At 41.3% G+C, this 22,069-nt stretch overlaps 1 protein-coding gene across 7 annotated transcripts; it reads right to left on the bottom strand.

Annotated features, from left to right (window-relative positions):
* Positions 1-11,555: 11,555 nt before the first annotated feature.
* Positions 11,556-20,665, bottom strand: LOC139415253 (cell division cycle associated 4). 7 transcript variants are annotated; one of them, XM_071163213.1, is made up of 4 exons: positions 20,556-20,651; positions 14,754-14,845; positions 13,967-14,233; positions 11,556-13,648 (listed from the first exon to the last, which is right to left on the bottom strand). In XM_071163213.1, the coding sequence occupies exon 4, from the start codon at positions 13,639-13,641 to the stop codon at positions 12,835-12,837; it is 807 nt and encodes a 268-aa protein (XP_071019314.1). In that variant the 5' UTR covers positions 13,642-13,648; positions 13,967-14,233; positions 14,754-14,845; positions 20,556-20,651; the 3' UTR covers positions 11,556-12,834. The 7 variants fall into 7 exon arrangements, with proteins under 7 accessions (XP_071019314.1, XP_071019311.1, XP_071019313.1 ...); XM_071163210.1 differs by having other exon boundaries at positions 13,957-14,233; positions 20,556-20,638; XM_071163212.1 differs by having other exon boundaries at positions 13,957-14,233; positions 14,754-14,824; positions 20,556-20,611.
* Between the last annotated feature and the right edge of the window lie 1,404 nt (positions 20,666-22,069).

The following is a 22,069-nucleotide window of genomic DNA, read 5'->3' as shown; positions in this document are numbered from 1 at the left end:
AAAATGACCCTACCTTTTCTTTAAGGTACTGTATCTGAGACCAACAGATGCGTATCTGTATTCACAGTCATGTGAAATCCATAGATTAGGGCTTAATGAATATATTTCAATTGACTGATTTCCTTAAATGAACATGAACTCGGTAAAATCATTTAAATTCTTACATGTTGCGTTTATATTATTGACCAAAGAAAAGCACATCAATAATCTGACTGCTGATAGGTACTTATCACAGATGGAGGCCGTTTCTACTTGTAAAATCACAGTGGGCAGTGATCAACAACGGAGAGAGGACTTGACAACACGCTCTGGTTGGAAATGGCAGCGAGTAGTGTGGACAAAATGGAGGAAATGGAGAAAAGGTTGGAGAAAGACATAGGTGAAGTCAAACTAGCCCGGGTCATTGGAAAAGGTAAATATTTTGTGGTAGCCAGGTTCAGCAAGGGAAGATTCTTCAAATGGAAAAGCTTAATGGGAAGAAGATTAAAAGCCATGTCCCTGGTGCTTATGCTAGGTTGAGGGGAGTCATTACTGGGGTCCCAATATCTATGTCCATAGATGATATTAAAGTAAATGTGAAGGGAGGCAGAGGGATTGAGGCCAAAAGGATGATCAGTAGGAAAGTGGGTCAAAAAAGTGAAAGCTTATCAGTGCTGCTGAGGTTTGAGAAGGTTTTGCCTGTGAAAGTACAGATGGTATTCCTTAGTTTCAATGTCATAGCATTTGTCCCTTCCCCATTACAGTGTTTTAAATGCCAAAGAATGGGACATGTAGCTAGCTGTTCAGTGTAAAGGAAAGAAAATATGTGCCAAGTGTGGAAGGGAACATGATTATGGTGAATGTGGGAGCAATGTGAAGGTTAAGTGTTGTAATTGTAGGGGGGAACACAGTGCAGCATTTGGTGCATGCTAGGTGCAAAGAGAGGCTAGAGAGGCTCAGAGTTATAGAATCAGTCATAATGTATCATATGCAGAGGCTGTAAGACTGATGGAACTACAGTGCGGACTAATGGAGCTTCCATGGCTGCTCCTGTACTAAGTGGACCTACTGCGGGGGCTGGTGCTTCTGCTGCTCCTGTACTAAGTGGACCTACTGCCGGGGCTGGTGCTTCTGCTGCTCCTGTACTAAGTGGACCTACTGCCGGGGCTGGTGCTTCTGCTGCTCCTGTACTAAGTGGACCTACTGCCGGGGCTGGTGCTTCTGCTGCTCCTGTACTAAGTGGACCTACTGCCGGGGCTGGTGCTTCTGCTGCTCCTGTACTAAGTGGACCTACTGCCGGGGCTGGTGCTTCTGCTGCTCCTGTACTAAGTGGACCTACTGCCGGGGCTGGTGCTTCTGCTGCTCCTGTACTAAGTGGACCTACTGCCGGGGCTGGTGCTTCTGCTGCTCCTGTACTAAGTGGACCTACTGCCGGGGCTGGTGCTTCTGCTGATCCTGGCATGGTTTAGAGACCTATTCAGAAATCTTGTGATCATGAATGTGCTGTGTCAAAGGATACTGATAGTGAATAAAGTTAACTTCATAGCTTTCATTGGTAAGATTATCCACATGCCTCAGGTTGTGGAAAGAGGAAATGCCAGGTTAAAGGTTATAGTGGATACAGCAAAATCGTTTTGGGGGGTAACAGATGTTACTGTTCAAAAGGTTGTTGACATGCTGAATAATTCTAAAGGTAGATTGTTTCCGCATGATATACAGTAGATAAAGTTGAATGGACTGGGGGTCTTGGAAGTGTTTGGTAGAAATGAGTAGGAAGTATTATGATTTAAAAATAAAATACTATAATACTCCCTATAATACATTAAATTGTGCAATCGCCAATATTTGAGCCAATAAGAGAGCATGAACCTCCCCTTGGGGAAGCTGACAGGAGTGACAAGGAAAAGGAACAAGAAGGCTAATCCACCCTCATCATCAGAATTGTTCTAACTAAACATTTTTTTCTAGAGCAAGTCTTTAAATCTTTTACCTCTAGCTAAGGAGTTTTGTGCTTGAAGAAGGATTAGCTTTGATAATGTGCATTATAGCTTATTAGTTAGCTAATGTTAGCTTGCTAACTGAGCAAGGCAGTGGCACATACACTTAATATAAAATGAATGGGGTGGTAAGTGCAGCACAATGCACACAACACTAAATGCTTTACCAAACTAGCTATCTGGTCACTGTAGCTAGTAACATTATATGCCTGGAGCCGGCCCTTATCCTCACTGACTCGTTTTAAGTCACGTCCTCGTTCGAGGCATAGACCTAACGGCACAGTCATGAATAATCTTGGACTGATTCATGTAAATGTCAGAAGTAAGATTTAGAAATGTTATTGTATTGTACCTCTGGCTTCTCAAACCAACGCAGATCTTTCGATTATTGCTGAATCTTAGCAAATAGAAGTCTATGCCGAATTCTGATGTGTCTCTCTGACTGGTTATAATATACAGTATTTCGATCTGATAGAGGTGGGGGTGTCGCCTTATTTGTAAAGAGCAATTTAAATGTTCTGTGTCCCTCTCCACCTCTGTCCCTAAGCAATTTGAATGCCTAATCCTAAATGTGGGTCTTGGTAATTATGCCCCATTGACACTAGTGGGAATTTATGGCCCTCCCTCTGCTCCAGCTTGTTCTCAAAACAAATTGTTTGAATTACTGTCTGACCATGCTATGTATGAATTATTAATATTGGGTGATCTTAATCTGGATTGGTTAATGCCAGGATCAGATTGGCTGAAAGGTATTTGTACTGAGCTAAATCTAACTCGCCTCAACTTTAAACACCCTGAAAAATCTACTCATTTAGATATTATTCTAACAAATTCCCCTCATAGGTATACTGCCAATGGAATTTTTGCTAATGAGCTCAGTGACCACTGTCCCATTGACTGCATAAGATATGCTAAACTACCTAAATCCCACCTACACATTATTACAAAGATACATTTTAGGAATTATAATGAGCAACATTTAATGTCTGATCTGGGGTTGTTTTACTGGGGGATGGTATCATATATCTCTGACTTAGATCAGGCCCTTAAATGTTTTACTTCTCTGTTTAACACTGTTGCAGATAAGCATGCTCCGTATAAAAAAAACTACGCGTAAACGATAGCTCAAATCCTTGGTTCACACATGAATTGTCTGAAAAATGACAGCAACGTAATTTTGCTTGGGCTAAGGTTAGATTGACTGATACTATGTCTGACTAGCAGTCTTTCAGACATTTGAGAAATACTGTAGATGTTTATCTCTGGTTAGAAAAGAAAAATCAATATACTTCTTGAACTGTATCTGAGAATGGTGGGAATCCAGTGAACTTCTGGAAAGTAGTCCAAATTCTGAAGCAAAACGCTCCCCCTTTTATATTCACCGCGAAACAGACTTCAGAGAATGATGCACTCCCAGATACACATTCTCTACTTTTATTTCAACAATTTTATATCTATGACGTACTAAGTGCCTTGATAAAAATCGATGTAACCCCTGCCCCCTCACATGGGCTGATTCTCTTGATACCTTCTAATGCAGCACCTCTCTGCCCTACTTATATGCAGAATCATTAACCTATATTTTTTACTTGACAATTGTTTCTGGTGTTTTCCCCAAGATCTGGAAAGTGGCTCGTCCTCCCGCTACACAAACGAGGAAATCCTTCTGACTTAGATAGCTACTGTCCATTTTCCAAGTCATCTTGCCTTTTCAAAATTTCAGAATCCCTGGCCAACTCTCAGCTAATCATTTTTTAATTTCCCATTCTATTCTAAATGTGCACCAGTCTGGTTTTAGACGTTGACATAGCACCTCAGCTGCTACGCTTGTTCTAATCTAGATGATGTGTTAAATTGCCTAGATCATAAAAAACATTGTGCTACCTTATTTATAGACTTTTCCACAGCTTTCGACCATTGCATCCAAAGGCTGACTGAAATAGGACTGGATCGGGCTTCTAGCAACCGTTTTGAGAAATATACATCTGCTAACTTGTAATATTCATCTGTATGCAGACAACACTGGTGTTTATTCCATTGCCCCAACTGTTGACCAGGCTATGTTAGTGCTGCAATGTTACTTGTTTGATGTGCTGCAATGTGACTTTGCTTACAGAAAGCCCTGGTTGGTTTAAAACAAGTACATTCTTTGTCATTTAACAGACACTCTTATCCAGAGTGATATACAGTAGTGAGCCCATATATTTTCATTCATACTGGTCCCCCATGGGAATCGAAACCACAACCCTGGCATTGCAAGTATCATGCTCTACCAACTGAGCCACACAGGATTTACTTAATGCGGGCAAGACTCAACATCTGTTGTTCACTAATTCTCACAAAAATGTTTCAGATGGTCTACATATTTATCCATTAGATGGTTCTCCCATTGATCAAGTTTCTGCCTTTAAATATCTGGGCATTTTGATTGACAAAGATGTAATGTTTAAAAAAACATACGGATGAGCTAGTTGAAAAGCTATGATTTAAAGTGGGCTTTTAAAAAAAATAAAAATAATCCTTCCGTAAATAGCAGGAAGCAGATTGTACAGTCAACTTTCCTGCCGGTTCTTGACTATGTTGACACCATTTACCAGTTTGCAGCAGCCACTACTTTTAAACCTTTGGATGCCATCTACCATAGCGCCCTTCGGTTTATCACAGGGGACAGTTTTAATACTCACCACTGCATCCTGTATCAAAAGGTTGGCTGGTCCTCATTAAAGTCCCGTAGATCACTTAATTGTTCCCTTTTTGTTTACAAAACTCTACTACAAAAGCTTCTGACTTACCTAAGGTCGCTGTTAAAATATAAAAACACGAGATACCAAACCCGTTCACAAGGGTGGTTAACTCTTGAGGTTCCTCGGGTCTCCACCGAACCAGGTAAATCCGCTTTTAGTTTTAAAGCACCTAATTTCTGGAACCAACTACAAATGACATTTGGATGTTCTTGTGCGGCTCGAGCAATTAAAAATATTGATTTGGGATCTTCTTATTAAGAAATAGTTTTAGTTTTTCTTTAATATTTGTGTTGTTCTGTATTGTAATTTTTTATTTTGTCTTATGAAATTGTATGTGCACCCTTGCATGTGCACCTATCCACCTTACGTGGATAACACCACTTAGCTTTTTTCTATAATGTTTAATAAGATTGGAGAACACATTGGGAGGGATCTTAGACCAGATCCTCGATATCATTTGGTATGTGTTTATGGACTACCCAAACCACAGGTTTTCATTTCGGTTCAAGTCCGGAGACTGAGACGGCCATTGCAAAATGTTGATTTTCTGGTCAATTAACCATTTCTTTGTGGATTGTGTTCTTGGGGTCATTGTCTTGCTGGAAAATCCACTTGCGGCCAACTTTCAGCCTCCTGGCAGAGGCAACCAGGGTTTTGGCTAAAATGTCCTGGTAGAGTTCATGATGCCGTTGACCTTAACAAGGGCCCCAGAACCAGTCTCACAACATCAAAGATCCACCACTATATTTTACAGTAGGTATTAGGTTATTTTCTGCATATGAATCCTTATTTCGAGGCCATACCCACCACTGGTGTAAGTGGCCAAAGAGCTATATTTTCATCTCATCTGACCACAGCACCCGGTTCCAATCCAAGTGCCCATACCATTTACATTTGTTGGTTGCTCTCAATTATGGCTTTTTTATGGCAACCCTTCCAAATGGCCTATTGGCATGAAGGTGGCGTCTAACTGTAGACCCTAAGATACGACCAAGTTCTGTCATTCTCCCACTGTGGCCCTTGGTCTTTTCTTTGCCTCCCAAACCATCTTCCTCACTTTGCGTAGAGACAAGATACACTTCCGTCCTCTACCAGGCAAGTTTACCAATGTCCCAGTGGTTTTTAAACTTCTTAAATTGTTGCCCAAAAAGTGGTACATTTGCTCTTCAGTAGTTTTTTGTACCCATTGCCTGATTTATGAATGTCAACAACCATGTCTCTTTTCATTTATGAGTTCTTTGCCTTTCTCAATGGTGATGGATGACAAATGGATTGTACATGCGTCTTACCAGATTTTTATAACCCAGTGTGAAACAGGAAGCCATGAAAGGCCACAATGCAGTTCCTTAAAATTAGATTAACTTAAAAAAGTAAAACATAACACAGATTCTATTTTGTTTTATTCATTTATAAGAATCATTAGGGGTGCAAATCATTGATGCATATCTTTTAGACAATTGTTTACAAAACGCACTTTGAGAAATTGTATTAGTGTAAAATAATTATACTTTCTTTTTTTAAATCATACAATATAGCTCAGTATTTGTATTATCTATTTTATAGTATTTTTTTGCCCATCTTTAGCAATTGTGCCAATCATTTTGGAGGTGACTATTTGATTGTAGCAACTTTTAGAGGTTCAGATCTACTGGTTTAACGGTGTAAAAGGGTTTACCCCACACATTTGCTGAATGGCTTCAGAAGTGATGAGCAACCTTAATCAGGAACTTAGCATAATGGCTAAGGTATCGGGTTGACATTGGACCGGGATTCAGTCGGTTAGGGCTTTCCCTGAATTCACTGCAGTGTCTTTGAAGTCATATTCTTTAAAGATATACAGTGCCTTGCGAAAGTATTCGGCCCCCTTGAACTTTGCGACCTTTTGCCACATTTCAGGCTTCAAACATAAAGATCTAACATTTTATTTTTTTGTGAAGAATCAACAACAAGTGGGACACAATCATGAAGTGGAACAACATTTATTGCATATTTCTAACTTTTTTAACAAATCAAAAACTGAAAAATTGGGCGTGCAAAATTATTCAGCCCCCTTAAGTTAATACTTTGTAGCGCCACCTTTTGCTGCGATTACAGCTGTAAGTCGCTTGGGGTATGTCTCAATCAGTTTTGCACATCGAGAGACTGACATTTTTTACCATTCCTCCTTGCAAAACAGCTCGAGCTCAGTGAGGTTGGATGGAGAGCATTTGTGAACAGCAGTTTTCAGTTCTTTCCACAGATTCTCGATTGGATTCAGGTCTGGACTTTGACTTGGCCATTCTAACACCTGGATATGTTTATTTTTGAACCATTCCATTGTAGATTTTGCTTTATGTTTTGGATCATTGTCTTGTTGGAAGACAAATCTCCGTCCCAGTCTCAGGTCTTTTGCAGACTCCATCAGGTTTTCTTCCAGAATGGTCCTGTATTTGGCTCCATCCATCTTCCGAATCAATTTTAACCATCTTCCCTGTTCCTGCTGAAGAAAAGCAGGCCCAAACCATGATGCTGCCACCACCATGTTTGACAATGGGGATGGTGTGTTCAGGGTGATGAGCTGTGTTGCTTTTACGCCAAACATAACGTTTTGCATTGTTGCCAAAAAGTTCAATTTTGGTTTCATCTGACCAGAGCACCTTCTTCCACATGTTTGGTGTGTCTCCCAGGTGACTTGTGGCAAACTTTAAACAACACTTTTTATGGATATCTTTAAGAAATGGCTTTCTTCTTGCCACTTCCATAAAGGCCAGATTTGTGCAATATACGACTGATTGTTGTCCTATGGACAGAGTCTCCCACCTCAGCTGTAGATCTCTGCAGTTCATCCAGAGTGATCATGGGCCTATTGGCTGCATCTCTGATCAGTCTTCTCCTTGTATGAGCTGAAAGTTTAGAGGGACGGCCAGGTCTTGGTAGATTTGCAGTGGTCTGATACTCCTTCCATTTCAATATTATCGCTTGCACAGTGCTCCTTGGGATGTTTAAAGCTTGGGAAATCTTTTTGTATCCAAATCCGGCTTTAAACTTCTTCACGACAGTATCTCGGACCTGCCTGGTGTGTTCCTTGTTCTTCATGATGCTCTCTGCGCTTTTAACGGACCTCTGAGACCATCACAGTGCAGGTGCATTTATACGGAGACTTGATTACACACAGGTGGATTGTATTTATCATCATTAGTCATTTAGGTCAACATTGGATCATTCAGAGATCCTCACTGAACTTCTGGAGAGAGTTTGCTGCACTGAAAGTAAAGGGGCTGAATAATTTTGCACGCCCAATTTTTCAGTTTTTGATTTGTTAAAAAAGTTAGAAATATCCAATAAATGTCGTTCCACTTCATGATTGTGTCCCACTTGTTGTTGATTCTTCACAAAAAAATACAATTTTATATCCTTATGTTTGAAGCCTGAAATGTGGCAAAAGGTCGCAAAGTTCAAGGGTGCCGAATACTTTCGCAAGGCACTGTATGGGTACATCAGCAGGAAATCTTACAGATTACACATTTAGGTCTAGCAGCTATGTTTTGATTGAGTCAAAGTAGTTTTAGCTTAATTGCACTATTTTCACTCTATAGCTTTCTCTTTAACATACAGTGGGGCAAAAAAGTATTTAGTCAGCCACCAATTGTGCAAGTTCTCCCACTTAAAAAGATGAGAGAGGCCTGTAATTTTCATCATAGGTACACTTCAACTATGACAGACAAAATGAGAAAAACAATTCCAGAAAATCACATTGTAGGATATTTAATGAATTTATTTGCAAATGATGGTGGAAAATAAGTATTTGGTCACCTACACTGCTCAAAAAAATAAAGGGAACACTTAAACAACACAATGTAACTCCAAGTCAATCACACTTCTGTGAAATCAAACTGTCCACTTAGGAAGCAACACTGATTGACAATTAATTTCACATGCTGTTGTGCAAATGGGATAGACAACAGGTGGAAATTATAGGCAATTAGCAAGACATCCCCCAATAAAGGAGTGGTTCTGCAGGTGATAACCACAGACCACTTCTCAGTTCCTATGCTTCCTGGCTGATGTTTTGGTCACTTTTGAATGCTGCCGGTGCTTTCACTCTAGTGGTAGCATGAGACGGAGTCTACAACCCACACAAGTGGCTCGGGTTGTGCAGCTCATCCAGGATGGCACATCAATGCGAGCTGTGGCAAGAAGGTTTGCGGTGTCTGTCAGCGTAGTGTCCAGAGCGCTACCAGGAGACAGGCCAGTACATCAGGAGACGTGGAGGGCAACAACCCAGCAGCAGGACCGCTACCTCCGCCTTTGTGCAAGGAGGAGCACTGCCAGAGCCCTGCAAAATGACCTCCAGCAGGCCACAAATGTGCATGTGTCTGCTCAAACGGTCAGAAACAGACTCCATGAGGGTGGTATGAGGGCCCGATGTCCACAGGTGGGGGTTGTGCTTACAGCCCAACACCGTGCAAGACGTTTGTCATTTGCCAGAGAACACCAAATTCGCCACTGGCGCCCTGTGCTCTTCTCAGATGAAAGCAGGTTCACACTGAGCATATGTGACAGACATGACAGTCTGGAGACGCAGTGGAGAACGTTCTGCTGCCTGCAACATCCTCCAGCATGAGGTTTGGCGGTGGGTCAGTCATGGTGTGGGGTGGCATTTCTTTGGGGGGCCGCACAGCCCTCCATGTGCTCGCCAGAGGTAGCCTGACTGCCATTAGGTACCAAGATGAGATCCTCAGACCCCTTGTGAGACCATATGCTGGTGCGGTTGGCCCTGGGTTCCTCCTAATGCAAGACAATGCTAGACCTCATGTGGCTGGAATGTGTCAGCAGTTCCTGCAAGAGGAAGGCATTGATGCTATGGACTGGCCCGCCCGTTCCCCAGACCTGAATCCAATTGAGCACATCTGGGACATCATGTCTCGCTCCATCAGACTGTCCAGGATTTGGAGGATGCTTTAGTCCAGGTCTTGGAGGAGATCCCTCAGGAGACCATCCGCCACCTCATCAGGAGCATGCCCAGGCGTTGTAGGGAGGTCATACAGGCACGTGGAGGCCACACACACTACTGAGCCTCATTTTGACTTGTTTTAAGGACATTATATCAAAGTTGGATCAGCCTGTAGTGTGGTTTTCCACTTTAATTGAGTGTGACTCCAAATCCAGACCTCCATGGGTTGATAAATTTGATTTCCATTGATAATCTTTGTGTGATTTTGTTGTCAGCACATTCAACTATGTAAAGAAAAAAGTATTTAATAAGAATATTTCATTCATTCAGATCTAGGATGTGTTATTTTAGTGTTCCCTTAATTTTTTTGAGCAGTGTACAAACAAGCAAGATTTCTGGCTCACACAGAACTGTAACTTCTTAAGAGACTCCTCTGTCCTCCACTCGTTACCTGTATTAATGGCACCTGTTTGAACTTGTTATCAGTATAAAAGACACCTGTCCACAACCTCAAACAGTCACACTCCAAACTCCACTATGGCCAAGACCAAAGAGCTGTCAAAGGACACCAGAAACAAAATTGTAGACCTGCACCAGGCTGGGAAGACTGAATCTGCAATAGGTAAGCAGCATGGTTTGAAGAAATCAACTGTGGGAGCAATTATTAGGAAATGGAAGACATACAAGACCACTGATAATCTCCCTCGATCTGGGGCTCCGCGCAAGATCTCACCCCGTGGGGTCAAAATGATCACAAGAACGGTGAGCAAAAATCAGAGAACCACACGGGGGGACCTAGTGAATGACCTGCAGAGAGCTGGGACCAAAGTAACAAAACCTACCATCAGTAACACACTACGCCGCCAGGGACTCAAATCCTGCAGTGCCAGACGTGTCCCCCTGCTTAAGTCAGTACATGTCCAGGCCCGTCTGAAGTTTGCTAGAGAGCATTTGGATGATCCAGAAGAAGATTGGGAGAATGTCATATGGTCAGGTGAAACCAAAATATAACTTTTTGGTAAAAACTCAACTCGTCGTGTTTGGAGGACAAAGAATGCTGAGTTGCATCCAAAGAACACCATACCTACTGTGAAGCATGGGGGTGGAAACATCATGCTTTAGGACTGTTTTTCTGCAAAGGGACCAGGACGACTGATCCGTGTAAAGGAAAGAATGAATGGGGTCATGTATCGTGAGATTTTGAGTGAAAACCTCCTTCCATCAGCAAGGGCATTGAAGATGAAACGTGGCTGGGTCTGTCAGCATGACAATGATCCCAAACACACCGCCCGGGCAACGAAGGAGTGGCTTCGTAAGAAGCATTTCAAGGTCCTGGAGTGGCCTAGCAATACTCCAGATCTCAACCCCATAGAAAATCTTTGGAGGGAGTTGAAAGTCTGTGTTGCCCAGCAACAGCCCCAAAACATCACTGCTCTAGAGGAGATCTGCATGGAGGAATGGGCCAAAATACCAGCAACAGTGTGTGAAAACCTTGTGAAGACTTACAGAAACCGTTTGACCTCTGTCATTGCCAACAAAGGGTATATAACAAAGTATTGAGATAAACTTTTGTTATTGACCAAATACTTATTTTCCACCATAATTTGCAAATAAATTCATAAAAAATCCTACAATGTGATTTTCTGGATTTTTTTCTTCTCATTTTGTCTGTCATAGTTGAAGTGTACCTATGATGGAAATTACAGGCCTCTCTCATCTTTTTAAGTGGGAGAACTTGCACAATTGGTGGCTGACTAAATACTTTTTTGCCCCACTGTACTTTGAATCAGAGATGTGTTTTATTTACCTGAAAGATGGGCAACGACACTAATTTGGAATGACAATCCGACATCAATTAATACTTCATATGTCCTCAGAAAACAGAACTACACAATTCATTCATATTACGATAATGTTGTAACCTTTATTAAAAATTGTAAAAACTGCTACAGTTTACTTGTATTTAAAAAAAGCTAAATTTACTCTAGCTCATGGTCACAAATGTACAGTACTTATTTATCAAAAAGAAATGTGAGATCTCCCACCTCATGTCTGTTTAATCAGCAATCAGTTGTTTTCTCACAATATTAACTTGTGCCTGAGTGCAGGCTTTGAACGCGATTAAAAAATAAAAAAAATTGTTGGAATAGGTCAGCTGAATAGCACAATTCTTTACATGTTCTCAGTTTGTTTTGAATAAGAAAGTAATTACTTCACTAAAAGTATGCATGAAAGTCCGGAAACTCATTATGATTTCAAAATATCAATTAATGTGAGAAAGCTGAAAAGCTTCTACAACCTTAAGTATTACCAAGGTTTAACGCCACCATATGTTTACACTTAATAAATAAAATAGGCTAAAAGTCATAACATAAAATGAGAAATATACCCATTACAATTCTTCATTTGTAATGAGACAAATATAAGAACATATGTTATTTCTAATAGCAAACAAATGGCACCACATGCTAGGCTGTGAGGTTAAGCTAGCCGTGGTGCAAAAACAAACTGTATGGCTCAAGAAGGCAATGTGTTCATAAGGAATACTGTACATGGTGCATATACTGTAGCACCAAACCATAGACCAAGACAAGGCATCACATTGTGAGCATACTGAACGCAATTCATGTTTTCGACAATGCATCTTTACTCTTGTAGCTCAAAGACACAACCAAAGTTAAACCTTTGGAAGACAACAGGCAAATTAGAGCTTTTGTGCAATTGTTCTGGATATAGAAATATAGAAAAAAAAAGAACAATTCCCAGACTGACTGTCTCTTTAGTAAAAAAATATATATGTGTATATTTATACAGAAACGTTTTAACATTATTTTTCTTATATATATTTATAAAGAAAATATGTATAGTTCATGTAAATATGTTGTGCTGCTCTGAATTGATGTAGTGTAATAAGTACAATAAATTAAACCAGAAACTACATACAACAAACAGAAGAGAGAACACACTCAAATACAAACATACAGAAAGTATACATAAGAAAAAGGATGGTGAACTTGAGAAAGCGTGAACCTTTTCAGATGAACATTTCATTGCACGGAGATGGATTTCACTCAGTTTCCATACAGAGGAAAGTGTGTAAATACTGTATGTCCGCACATACAAGACAAAGAGGCAGTGGCACAAGATCAATGAAACAGTATTGGAGTTTTAAGTCTGTAAGCTATGAGCCCACAATGATCTCCATAATGTGGTCAAGTTCATTGAGATCGGCTCTACAGCTGGAGTTGGACACAGAGCCGTGTGAGGAGGCCAAGCTGTCCAGAAAGTCGTAAGGCCCCATCTTGGGGGCACTCTGCATGCCTGTCAGCATGGTGTCCAAATCATAATACGACGCATCAACGTCAGAGAACAGCTCCTCTAGTGCCGGGTCTGACCCGGGGGAACCGTTCTTGATCTCGAAAGTCCCAAACACCTGCCCCGTTGCCATTTTAGCCCCCTCCCCAGACCTCGTCCCCTCCTCGTCCCCCGTACCTGAGTCTTTGCTGACCCCATCCTCCACTCTCAGTTCCCCCCTGTCCCAGCAGTGGCCAATGGTCCCCAACAGGAGGGCCGGGGACCTGTCGCCAACCACCACAGAACACAGTGCCTTGTCCGTCACCACTTCCTCCTCACGGCAGCCGTCGTAGCCCATCACTGAGTATAGCCTAGGCCCACCGTCCTGCTGCTCCGGCGACTGGCACAGAACCTCGGTGTCCACCAAGCGGTCAGATGGGCCATGGCCAGAGCCACCTAAGGCCTCTGTGACCACCTGCCAGCTGCCGTCGTGGGCCATCTCCTCCTGGATCTGGCGCACCGTGTTGGCGATGAGCACCGAGCGACACAGGTTGGGCTCCGCCAGCATGTGGCACAGCTGCAGCTTGAGCAGGGACATGTCCAGCAGGGACTGGCGCTGCAGGCTATAGGATGCCGCCACCGCCTTGTTGTCCACACCATCAGAGAACTTGCGTTTGGTGCCTTTGGAGTACATGTTAGCCCTGTAGAGGGAGCCAAGTAGCACTTTGGTTAGAACATATAAAGCTTTTTAAGAAGTAACCTTTTCCATTCAGTTGTTTTGCAAGTTATGCTTAGTTATTTCAGTGTTTTATATTGTTTGGTAAAGATGCCAAAAGTGCACGTCCTATTTACTTACAGTAATAAGATTTCTTAATAAAACACACTAGAATATCAGGATTAGGATTTCAAAAGGTTATGACAATTTGCTAATGCTAGAATTGAAATGTTCAACTTGAGTGCACCTGAAAATCTAAGATATTATGAATAATGTACTTGTGTGTTCATTTACTTTTCTCTACCTTTCCTACGGCGACGCACAGGCATATATATGGGGCGGCTTCCTCTTTTTCTCATTGCTTCTGCATGTTACTGAAAAACTGCTTCGGTTCTTAACTCTCCTTCAGGTCTTTTCAGACAGACCTGCAAGGTGCCTGCTGAGTGGAACATCCAACTTAGATCGCCACACTGATAAGATGGTACAGTTTGCTACCATTATTCTCGGGATTGGAGAACACTCTAGCTCTCCAGTCTTGAAATGGGAAGCAAACTCAAAGCTTGTTTGTGTGCTACAGTAGAGAGAAAGAAAGAGGAACAATGCCAGTAAGGCATTCGTCTGAAGTGATAGGATCTTTGTTGATTATCCAACATCCATTGAGCACATCTTCCAATATGACATTTTAGTAAATGCCTGTTAAGACAAAGGGATTCAAAAATACATTTCTGTTTACAGACAAAACAGAGTGACATCAACTTCAAACCAGGATTATTTTTAAAAAAACTTCCTAGTTAATGTATCAAGAGCATATTCGGACCAATGTCAGTATTTGTAAATCATTATCATAAGTACATATCCCTAAAACAAATATGAACACAGACTTGCTGGAGCCATTTGCAAGAAAAGCGAAACATGAAGAAGTGGAAATTGGACCTTTATCAATTCTAACATAGTGCCTTAAACAGAAAAAGAGATCCCACTCCCGATGCAAGCATTTTGTAATATTAACCCAAAAAAATTCAGCTGAGTAAAGATAAAATGGCAGACACACACTGAAAATGGCTAATGGCTAAACAGCACTTTGTACATACATCCAGTGCTGAGACGAGTGTTGGACACTTGCCTCCAGCCACGGCGGCCTGCCAACCAGGGCGGCGGGAGCCTAAAAGTGACAAACATCCAGCTAGAGCTGGGAGAACACATGATAGTCACCAGCACGTCAATGCACATTACATACAAAGTCACTGGGTGACTTGTGTGTGTGCAGAAGGGGGGAGAGGGTGATACACTAGAACTCGGCTACTGGGACCAGGTGCTGTGGAACTGTAAAAGGCTATGAGCAGCTACAAATAACAACGCCCGCTTTAACCTCCTCAATGCAAATTGTTTGTGTCACATTGCATTGGGTGAGAACCTGAAGGTTGCTCGAGCTTCAGGACGATGGAAGGACAAGGAGCAGTATGCATTGTTTTGTAGACCAAACCAACAAAATGTTAGTTGCAGGCAAAAACGAAGAATCACACACTGTAATGCAAAAAAATATTTTCATATTGAAGGGTGGAATTTGTATGCAGATGGAGCTGATTTGTTTGATAGTCACAAAGATCACAGGAGAAAATCTTGTTCGCTATAAGGATAACACATTGGGGGAGAGGGGTCAGTCACGGTTGAGATGACGGCATGGGAGATCAGCCTACCTGACACAAATATGACCCCATTTTTGCCACACTTCTGAAATGGTGAAGTCTGCAAATGATGAGCATTTTCCATGGTAAGTAAACTCCCAGCTACCTCGTGTATGGCAAATCACAACAAAAACATGATTACCATGAATGATTTTCAAATTGCCTGAAGTGGATTGGAATTTGTTTGTAACATACTGTTTTTTCTTTTTAGTAAAAATGTTTATTGTAAATTAGGACAGCAGAGTTTCCTCTTGAGTTTGCTTTGACAGTGACATTAAACTCCAAGAGAGCCATAAAGGATTGATAGGCTTGAAAAATTATTGCCTGTATCGCGATTAAAAAATAAATAAGTATAACCATTAGTTTGAAATGAACCTTGTACTGTAGTAGTTATAGAAAAACAAATTTGACAACATGTTTACAATAAGCAACTAGTCTTCTGGCCCCATATGATAATTTGACCTCTACACGAGTGGATGTAAATTCAACTTTTTGTTTTATTTAACTAGGAAAGTCAGTAAAGAACTAATTCTTATTTACAAATGACGGCCTACACTTGCACAAATTAAACCTAGTATCTTCAGTTGTCTTGAAAAGTAAAAAAAAATCAATCCCAGCATGCCATCCTCCAGGCCTGTTACATTGGCAGAGTGGTGAATAACATACAGTGTCTGACACATACAAATACCGATATTTCTATCAAAATGGTACTTGCTATCCGGGATCCTTGTGACGTCCAACTCTGGCATCATCCCATTGAAATGTAAACGGGTTATTGTGGGTTGGGTTATGGTTTAGGGTAGAGATGTCCCAAGGACCCCAGATAGCACAAACAAACATGCCTCCCTCCTGTGGAAGATCAACCCAGCTAAAGTTACTCCTCCCTTCCCCCCACCTTACTTACAGTCACAATGCTGATTCATCGGAATAGGCCTACCTACCTACTCTGGCTACAATCAGCGCATTCCTCTGTCCAGGCGTTGTTGACGCCTGCCAGATCGTACAACGCCTGGATCGGTATTTGACTTATCAGCTAACCACATATGTTATAGCAATCTGTCAGTCGATAATGTGGCACACAACCCGTGGTTGATGGACGCAATGTTTGAACAGGGGAACGTGAACATAGTAAAATAGCAGTAAAAAAAAAAAAAAAATGAATCGACGTGAGACTAGAAGCGGGGTAAATGTCGCATGCTTCCCTGTCTAAACAGTTTGCATATATATATATATATATATATGACAGTTTTCGTTTTGGTGTTCGTGCACACAAATTATTGCTGCAGTTTGAACTTCTGTAGCCGAATTCTACGCCCCTTCGTCGGTTATTGGTCAACAGTACTACTCCTAGCAGGAGTGGGAACTAAGGACGGGATTTTTGAATTGTTTGTCATTCAACGAGAGACTACTAGTTTTTAGTTTATGCATTTTTTTTTTCACTTGAGAAATACTGCACAAAAATGTTAGTAAAATGTTTAATTGCCCGCATGCTTCCCATCAGAGTGCATTAGGAAAGTATTAAGACCTTGTCTCATTCTAAAATGTCTTGAATATTTTTTCCATCAATCTACCCACAATAACCTATGACATAAAAACACTTTTTTAGACATGTTAGTAAATTTATATTTTTTTTAAATCCCCAGAAATATCACATTTACATAAGTATTCAGACCATTTACTCAGTACTTTGTTGAAGCACATTCGGCAGCAATTACAGCCTAAAGTCTTCTTGGGTATCACACTACAAGCTTGCCACACCTGTATTTGGTGAGTTTTTCCCCATTCTTCTCTGCAGATGCTCTCACTCAAGCTCTGTCAGGTTGGATGGGGAGTGTCCCTGCACAGCTATTTTCAGGTCTCTCTGGGTTCAAGTCCAGGCACTGGCTTGGTCACTCAAGGACATTCAGAGACTTGTCCCGAAGCCACTCCTGCGTTGTCTTGGATGTGTGCTTAGGGTCGTTGTTCTACTTGGAAGTTGAACTTTCGCCCCAGTCTGAGGTCTGGAGCAGGTTTTCATCAAGGATCTCGCTTTACTTTGCTTAATTCATCTTTCGCTCAATCCTGACTAGCCTCCCAGTCCCTGCCGCTGAAAAACATTCCCCCAGCATGGTGCTGCAACCACCATGCTTCACCGTAGGGTTGGTGCCAGGTTTCCTCCATATGTGACGCTTGGCATTCAGGCCAAAGAGTTCAATCTTGGTTTCATCAGACCATCAGAGTCCTTAGGTACTCCCTGACCAAGGCCCTTCTCCCCCGATTGCTCAGTTTGACCAGGGGCCAGGTCTAGGAAGAGTCTTGGCGGTTCAAAACTTCTTCCATTTAAGAATGATGAAGGCCACTATGTTCTTGGGGACCTTCAATGCTGCAGACATGTTTTGGTACCCTTCACCAGATCTGTGCCTCGACTCAATCCTGTCTCGGAGCTCTATGGACCATTCCTTCGACCCCATGGCTTGGTTTTTGCTCTGACATGCACTGGTCAACCTTGGGACCTTATATAGACAGGTGTGTGCCTTTCCAAATAATGTCCAATCAATTAAATTTACCACAGGTAGACTCCAAGTTAGTAGATCAATGGAAACAGGATTCATCTGAGCTCAATTTCGAGTCTCATAGCAAAGGGTGTGAATACTTATATAAATAAGGTATGTTTTTTATTTTTAATACATTTGCAAACTTTTCTAAAAAACTGTTTTTGCTTTGTCATAGGGTATTGTGTGTAGATTGAGGATTTTTTTATTTTTATTTAATCCATTTTAGAATAAGGCTGTAACGTAACATTTTAGAATAAGGCTGTAACGTACTTTCCGAATGCACTGGATTATGACATTTTGTTAGTTTTGTTCTTCGGCAAGGTTTTTTTGGCTGTTCGTGCACAAAAAACAATTCTCCAGGCAAGCTGAACTTCGGTAGCTGAAGTCTACACCCTTTCGTCGGTCATTGGTCAACAGTAGGGATTATTCAATTAAGTGTTTGTCTTTTTTCGATAGATGAGAAATACTGCATTAAACATATTAGTTAGATGCAGTGGCATGTATTTAATTGATGCCAATGGAAGCCAGGCTTCCCCTAAAAATGTAACCCCCCCTCAGAAATATAACATCAAATTATTTATCTTTCGTCTCTCTGAGTTTCATAATTTTCCTTCAATTCGCACAGGAGAAAGCATCCGAATGAGCGAAACAGATTAGCCAATCAGCGTTGAGCTAAACTATGCAAGCTCAACTGTGAATGGTCCTGGCGAAAAATATTAAGTGTCAAGGGAAGCCAGCTTGGATTTGGCTTCTTTCCTATCAAATCCCTTTGAGCATATGTCATTAACAGAAACAACTTGAATTGTTGCATCTCATTGTGTTGTTGTCCTCCGGGGGCTAGCTAGCTAAAATTGACCCTTCCCTAAATTAGCCATGGATTGAGATTTTTTAAATGTTTTTTATTATTATTTAACCTTTATAGGGATTTGGACTTGTGGTTTTACTTAATACTCCGTACTCGCCAATGATTATAATGGCGATTGTGATCCAACCTTTAATTCATACATTGTTGTGCACCTGGCCTGAGAGGATGGAAGTTCAATATGTACAGTAGCTAGATGTAGAAGGCTAGCCTAGGACAACAAAAAATACAAGCGTGTACTGTATGACAGTGATATACCGTTTCATCAACATGAGAGGACGACATTGGCGTTTCTCTACAAGTAGGGTGAGTCAACATGTTTTTCTACTTGCACAATGCACATGCACAGACGCGTGCGCAAACAGAAATCAGAACTATGGACAGCCACATCATATTTAGCTGATGTTGATTGGACTAAATCGTTTTTTGGTATCTTTTAGTTGTCACTGCATTAGACTAAGCAGAGGTGATTTGATGATGTTGAAGTTGAAATGGTGCTGGAATAGTGGAAGCAGCCCGTTTTCTTTGCGACTTGTGGTAACACCGAGGTTCTAAATCAGTAGTTTAGTGGTCCAAAAATGTTGGAAACATTACCTACAGTATTGTTAAGCGAGTTAACTGTTACATGAAATATGTGTGGTCGACTTCACCGGACATAGGTTATCCGGTTTTGTTATTAAACAAAGGTGTGGTTGAATTTATTCTGCCACTGCCTTTAGGCCTAATATATATCACATTCACAAGGCATATGAATTAACAGCAAACACTGCAATTAAACAAACAGTGTAAGTTGTTATATGGCTTTTGGGGGGGCTTCTCCAGTGATTTTACCCATGCACTGCAACTGGTTAGATGTAAAATTGAGCAACTAAGATCTCCTTGGCATAACTCAACAAATCGGTCATACATATTTAAGGTTATCTTAGATGAATTCTGACTATTTTGAGGAAGCGAATACTGGCTACATACAGCGTTCCAAGATGGATAAACAGTATTATTTCTGCTTTTCTCATTTTTCAAGCAAAAGTCTTAAGGGAGTATGCAAGCACACTCGTTTCTGTTTGACTAGGCGCCAGCCAAACCGAAGCATGCAGAAGCCTTAAGACCCTTAGAAAAAAGGTCAAAATGAATTACAGATTTCTTGATTTTGTCTTCAATTAATTTTTACTAGTTTGAGGAGGTGGCTGGTTATGTTGTTGCTACGGCGTCTCAAGAGGCAAACAATGTAATATTTGTCAAGCAAAGGTGTTTTAAGAGAGTATACGAGGTACAGACGTTCGTGACACCTAGCTGAGTTGTGCTATAAGCACGCTTAAGCTAGTATGCGGGCGCCTTAACTGAGCAATATTATGAAACAACAAAACCTGGTCCAACACGACAGTATACTTAATAATGGTTTGTGTGTTGTCCCCTTAACTTACTTTTCAGAAGCAAACATAGGAACTTAAGAGGGAATGGGAAGCGACAGAGAGGAAGCCATTTTGAATGTACCAGCTACTTTTGTTAACTTCGCTCGTTAAACACCAGTTAAGATGTATCCCACTAGACCACGTCTGGATGAAGCACATCAAAGTGCTGATTACCAGGCTACTGGCGACAAGAGGTTACAATGTAACACATATCTGTGGAACGTTGAGCGAGAAATAACGCTCGTGAACTTCCGCATTGAGCACTTGCGTTCGAAATCGACCGCGCATTTGTAACACATTCGAACGGTATTTTATTTATAAAAATACATGTTAAAAAAAATACCATTAACTGGTTACACTCAACACACATTACTTAATTCATATTTCTATTCCTTTGTCTTACCTTTACAGAATCAGCTTTTTTAGCCGAGGGTTCATGTGCTCTTCGTGAATAAACGAATTAAAGGCGCAGCTCTCTCAGCTTCCCTGGATACAAACTGTATTCGAGGCACTGCTGCCAGGCAGCCAGATGCAGCAGAGGGAAGGGTGAAGTGGGCGGACACGTGGATCTTGATCGACAGGCCGTCGCTTGAACTGGGGAAAACATGAACAAAAGCCACACTGAATAAACAGATTGCACCACGGGTCCACAGACATCTGACACAATACCCGCTCTGTTTGGGAAACATTTGAGGCTTACTGAATCTAAAATTAAACACAACTAGCTTGGATGGAAATGAAGGAAGAGATTGAACAATAAGGTAGACATATTTATCAGCCTAGTAATAGGTAAATAAACTATTTTAACTCAGGGCCAGGCTACATAGCCTAAATATAGGAGACGGAATGGAGCCATCATCAGACCTTTACAAAAGTATCAAGAAATTCAACAGTGAACAAAATAAAACAATGTTGTTATTTCAACACATCAATAAACACATACATATATCAAAACATAAGAAAAATGTGATGAAACTAGGCTGCATTCTAGGCCACTGTCCAACCCAACGGGTCTGACCAGATAGTATATCAGAAAATGACCACTGTGTAATTTGTAAATCCTCCAAAAACGGGGTTTCCATTACTCTGTTCAGGACTGTATTTGCTTAAAAATGCATATTAACCTATTCTTATTGTGTGAGTAGTGATTACACCCCCCAACATATGTCCCATCTTTGCCTGTCAGCACACAGAAAGGGCAATGACAGCAGAACCACGGACAAGACTGAGGTGCGACAACAAAGGCGACACTAAAAGGCGCTTCATTGTCAATCCGACTTCTGCATTTGCCATACAGCATGTACTGCGATGCGGCCTCCGCAGAAGTCAGACCAAACATACTTTTTGCGCTTCGCGGAGTAGCCCAGCACACATTGTCTGTAAAGCAAGAGAGAGCTTGTGTGGGATGCTCCTGACAGTAATAAAGAACATTATTAACACCTTTTTTTTTTATTAGCATAAAGGCGTCCGCAAACGAGGTTAAGATTGCACCTAGCAGAACTCAACTAGGCGAAGCGAACGTCTGTGCCTCACATACTCCATTAAAAAGGCATTTGGTTGAAAAACTAGAAAAAAAGTGGCAATATTACTGTTTGTCCCTCTTGCAACACCATTCCAACAACACAAAAAGAAACACTTCCTTAAAATAGTCAGAATGAATCTAAGATAAATCAAGACATTTGCCATTCATTTTAATGTGTTTGTAGAGGTCGTTAGTCTTGCCATTTTGCGTCTAACTATGTTTGGTGCGGTATTTCTCAAGTGAAAACATTTGCATGAAAACTAGTAATCTCTAGTGGAATGACAACAAACACTACATATTGCTGACCAATCCCCGGCAAAGGGGTGTAGACTTCGGCGACTGAACTTCGACTTGCCTCAAGAAAGAAATGGTGCAGGAAAATCCGGGAAAAAAAC

The sequence above is a fragment of the Oncorhynchus clarkii genome, chromosome 8, assembly GCF_045791955.1.
Source record: "Oncorhynchus clarkii lewisi isolate Uvic-CL-2024 chromosome 8, UVic_Ocla_1.0, whole genome shotgun sequence".
NCBI lineage: Eukaryota > Metazoa > Chordata > Actinopteri > Salmoniformes > Salmonidae > Oncorhynchus > Oncorhynchus clarkii.
Note: the sequence above shows the minus strand (reverse complement) of the source record. Positions and strands in the feature narration are given on the sequence as shown.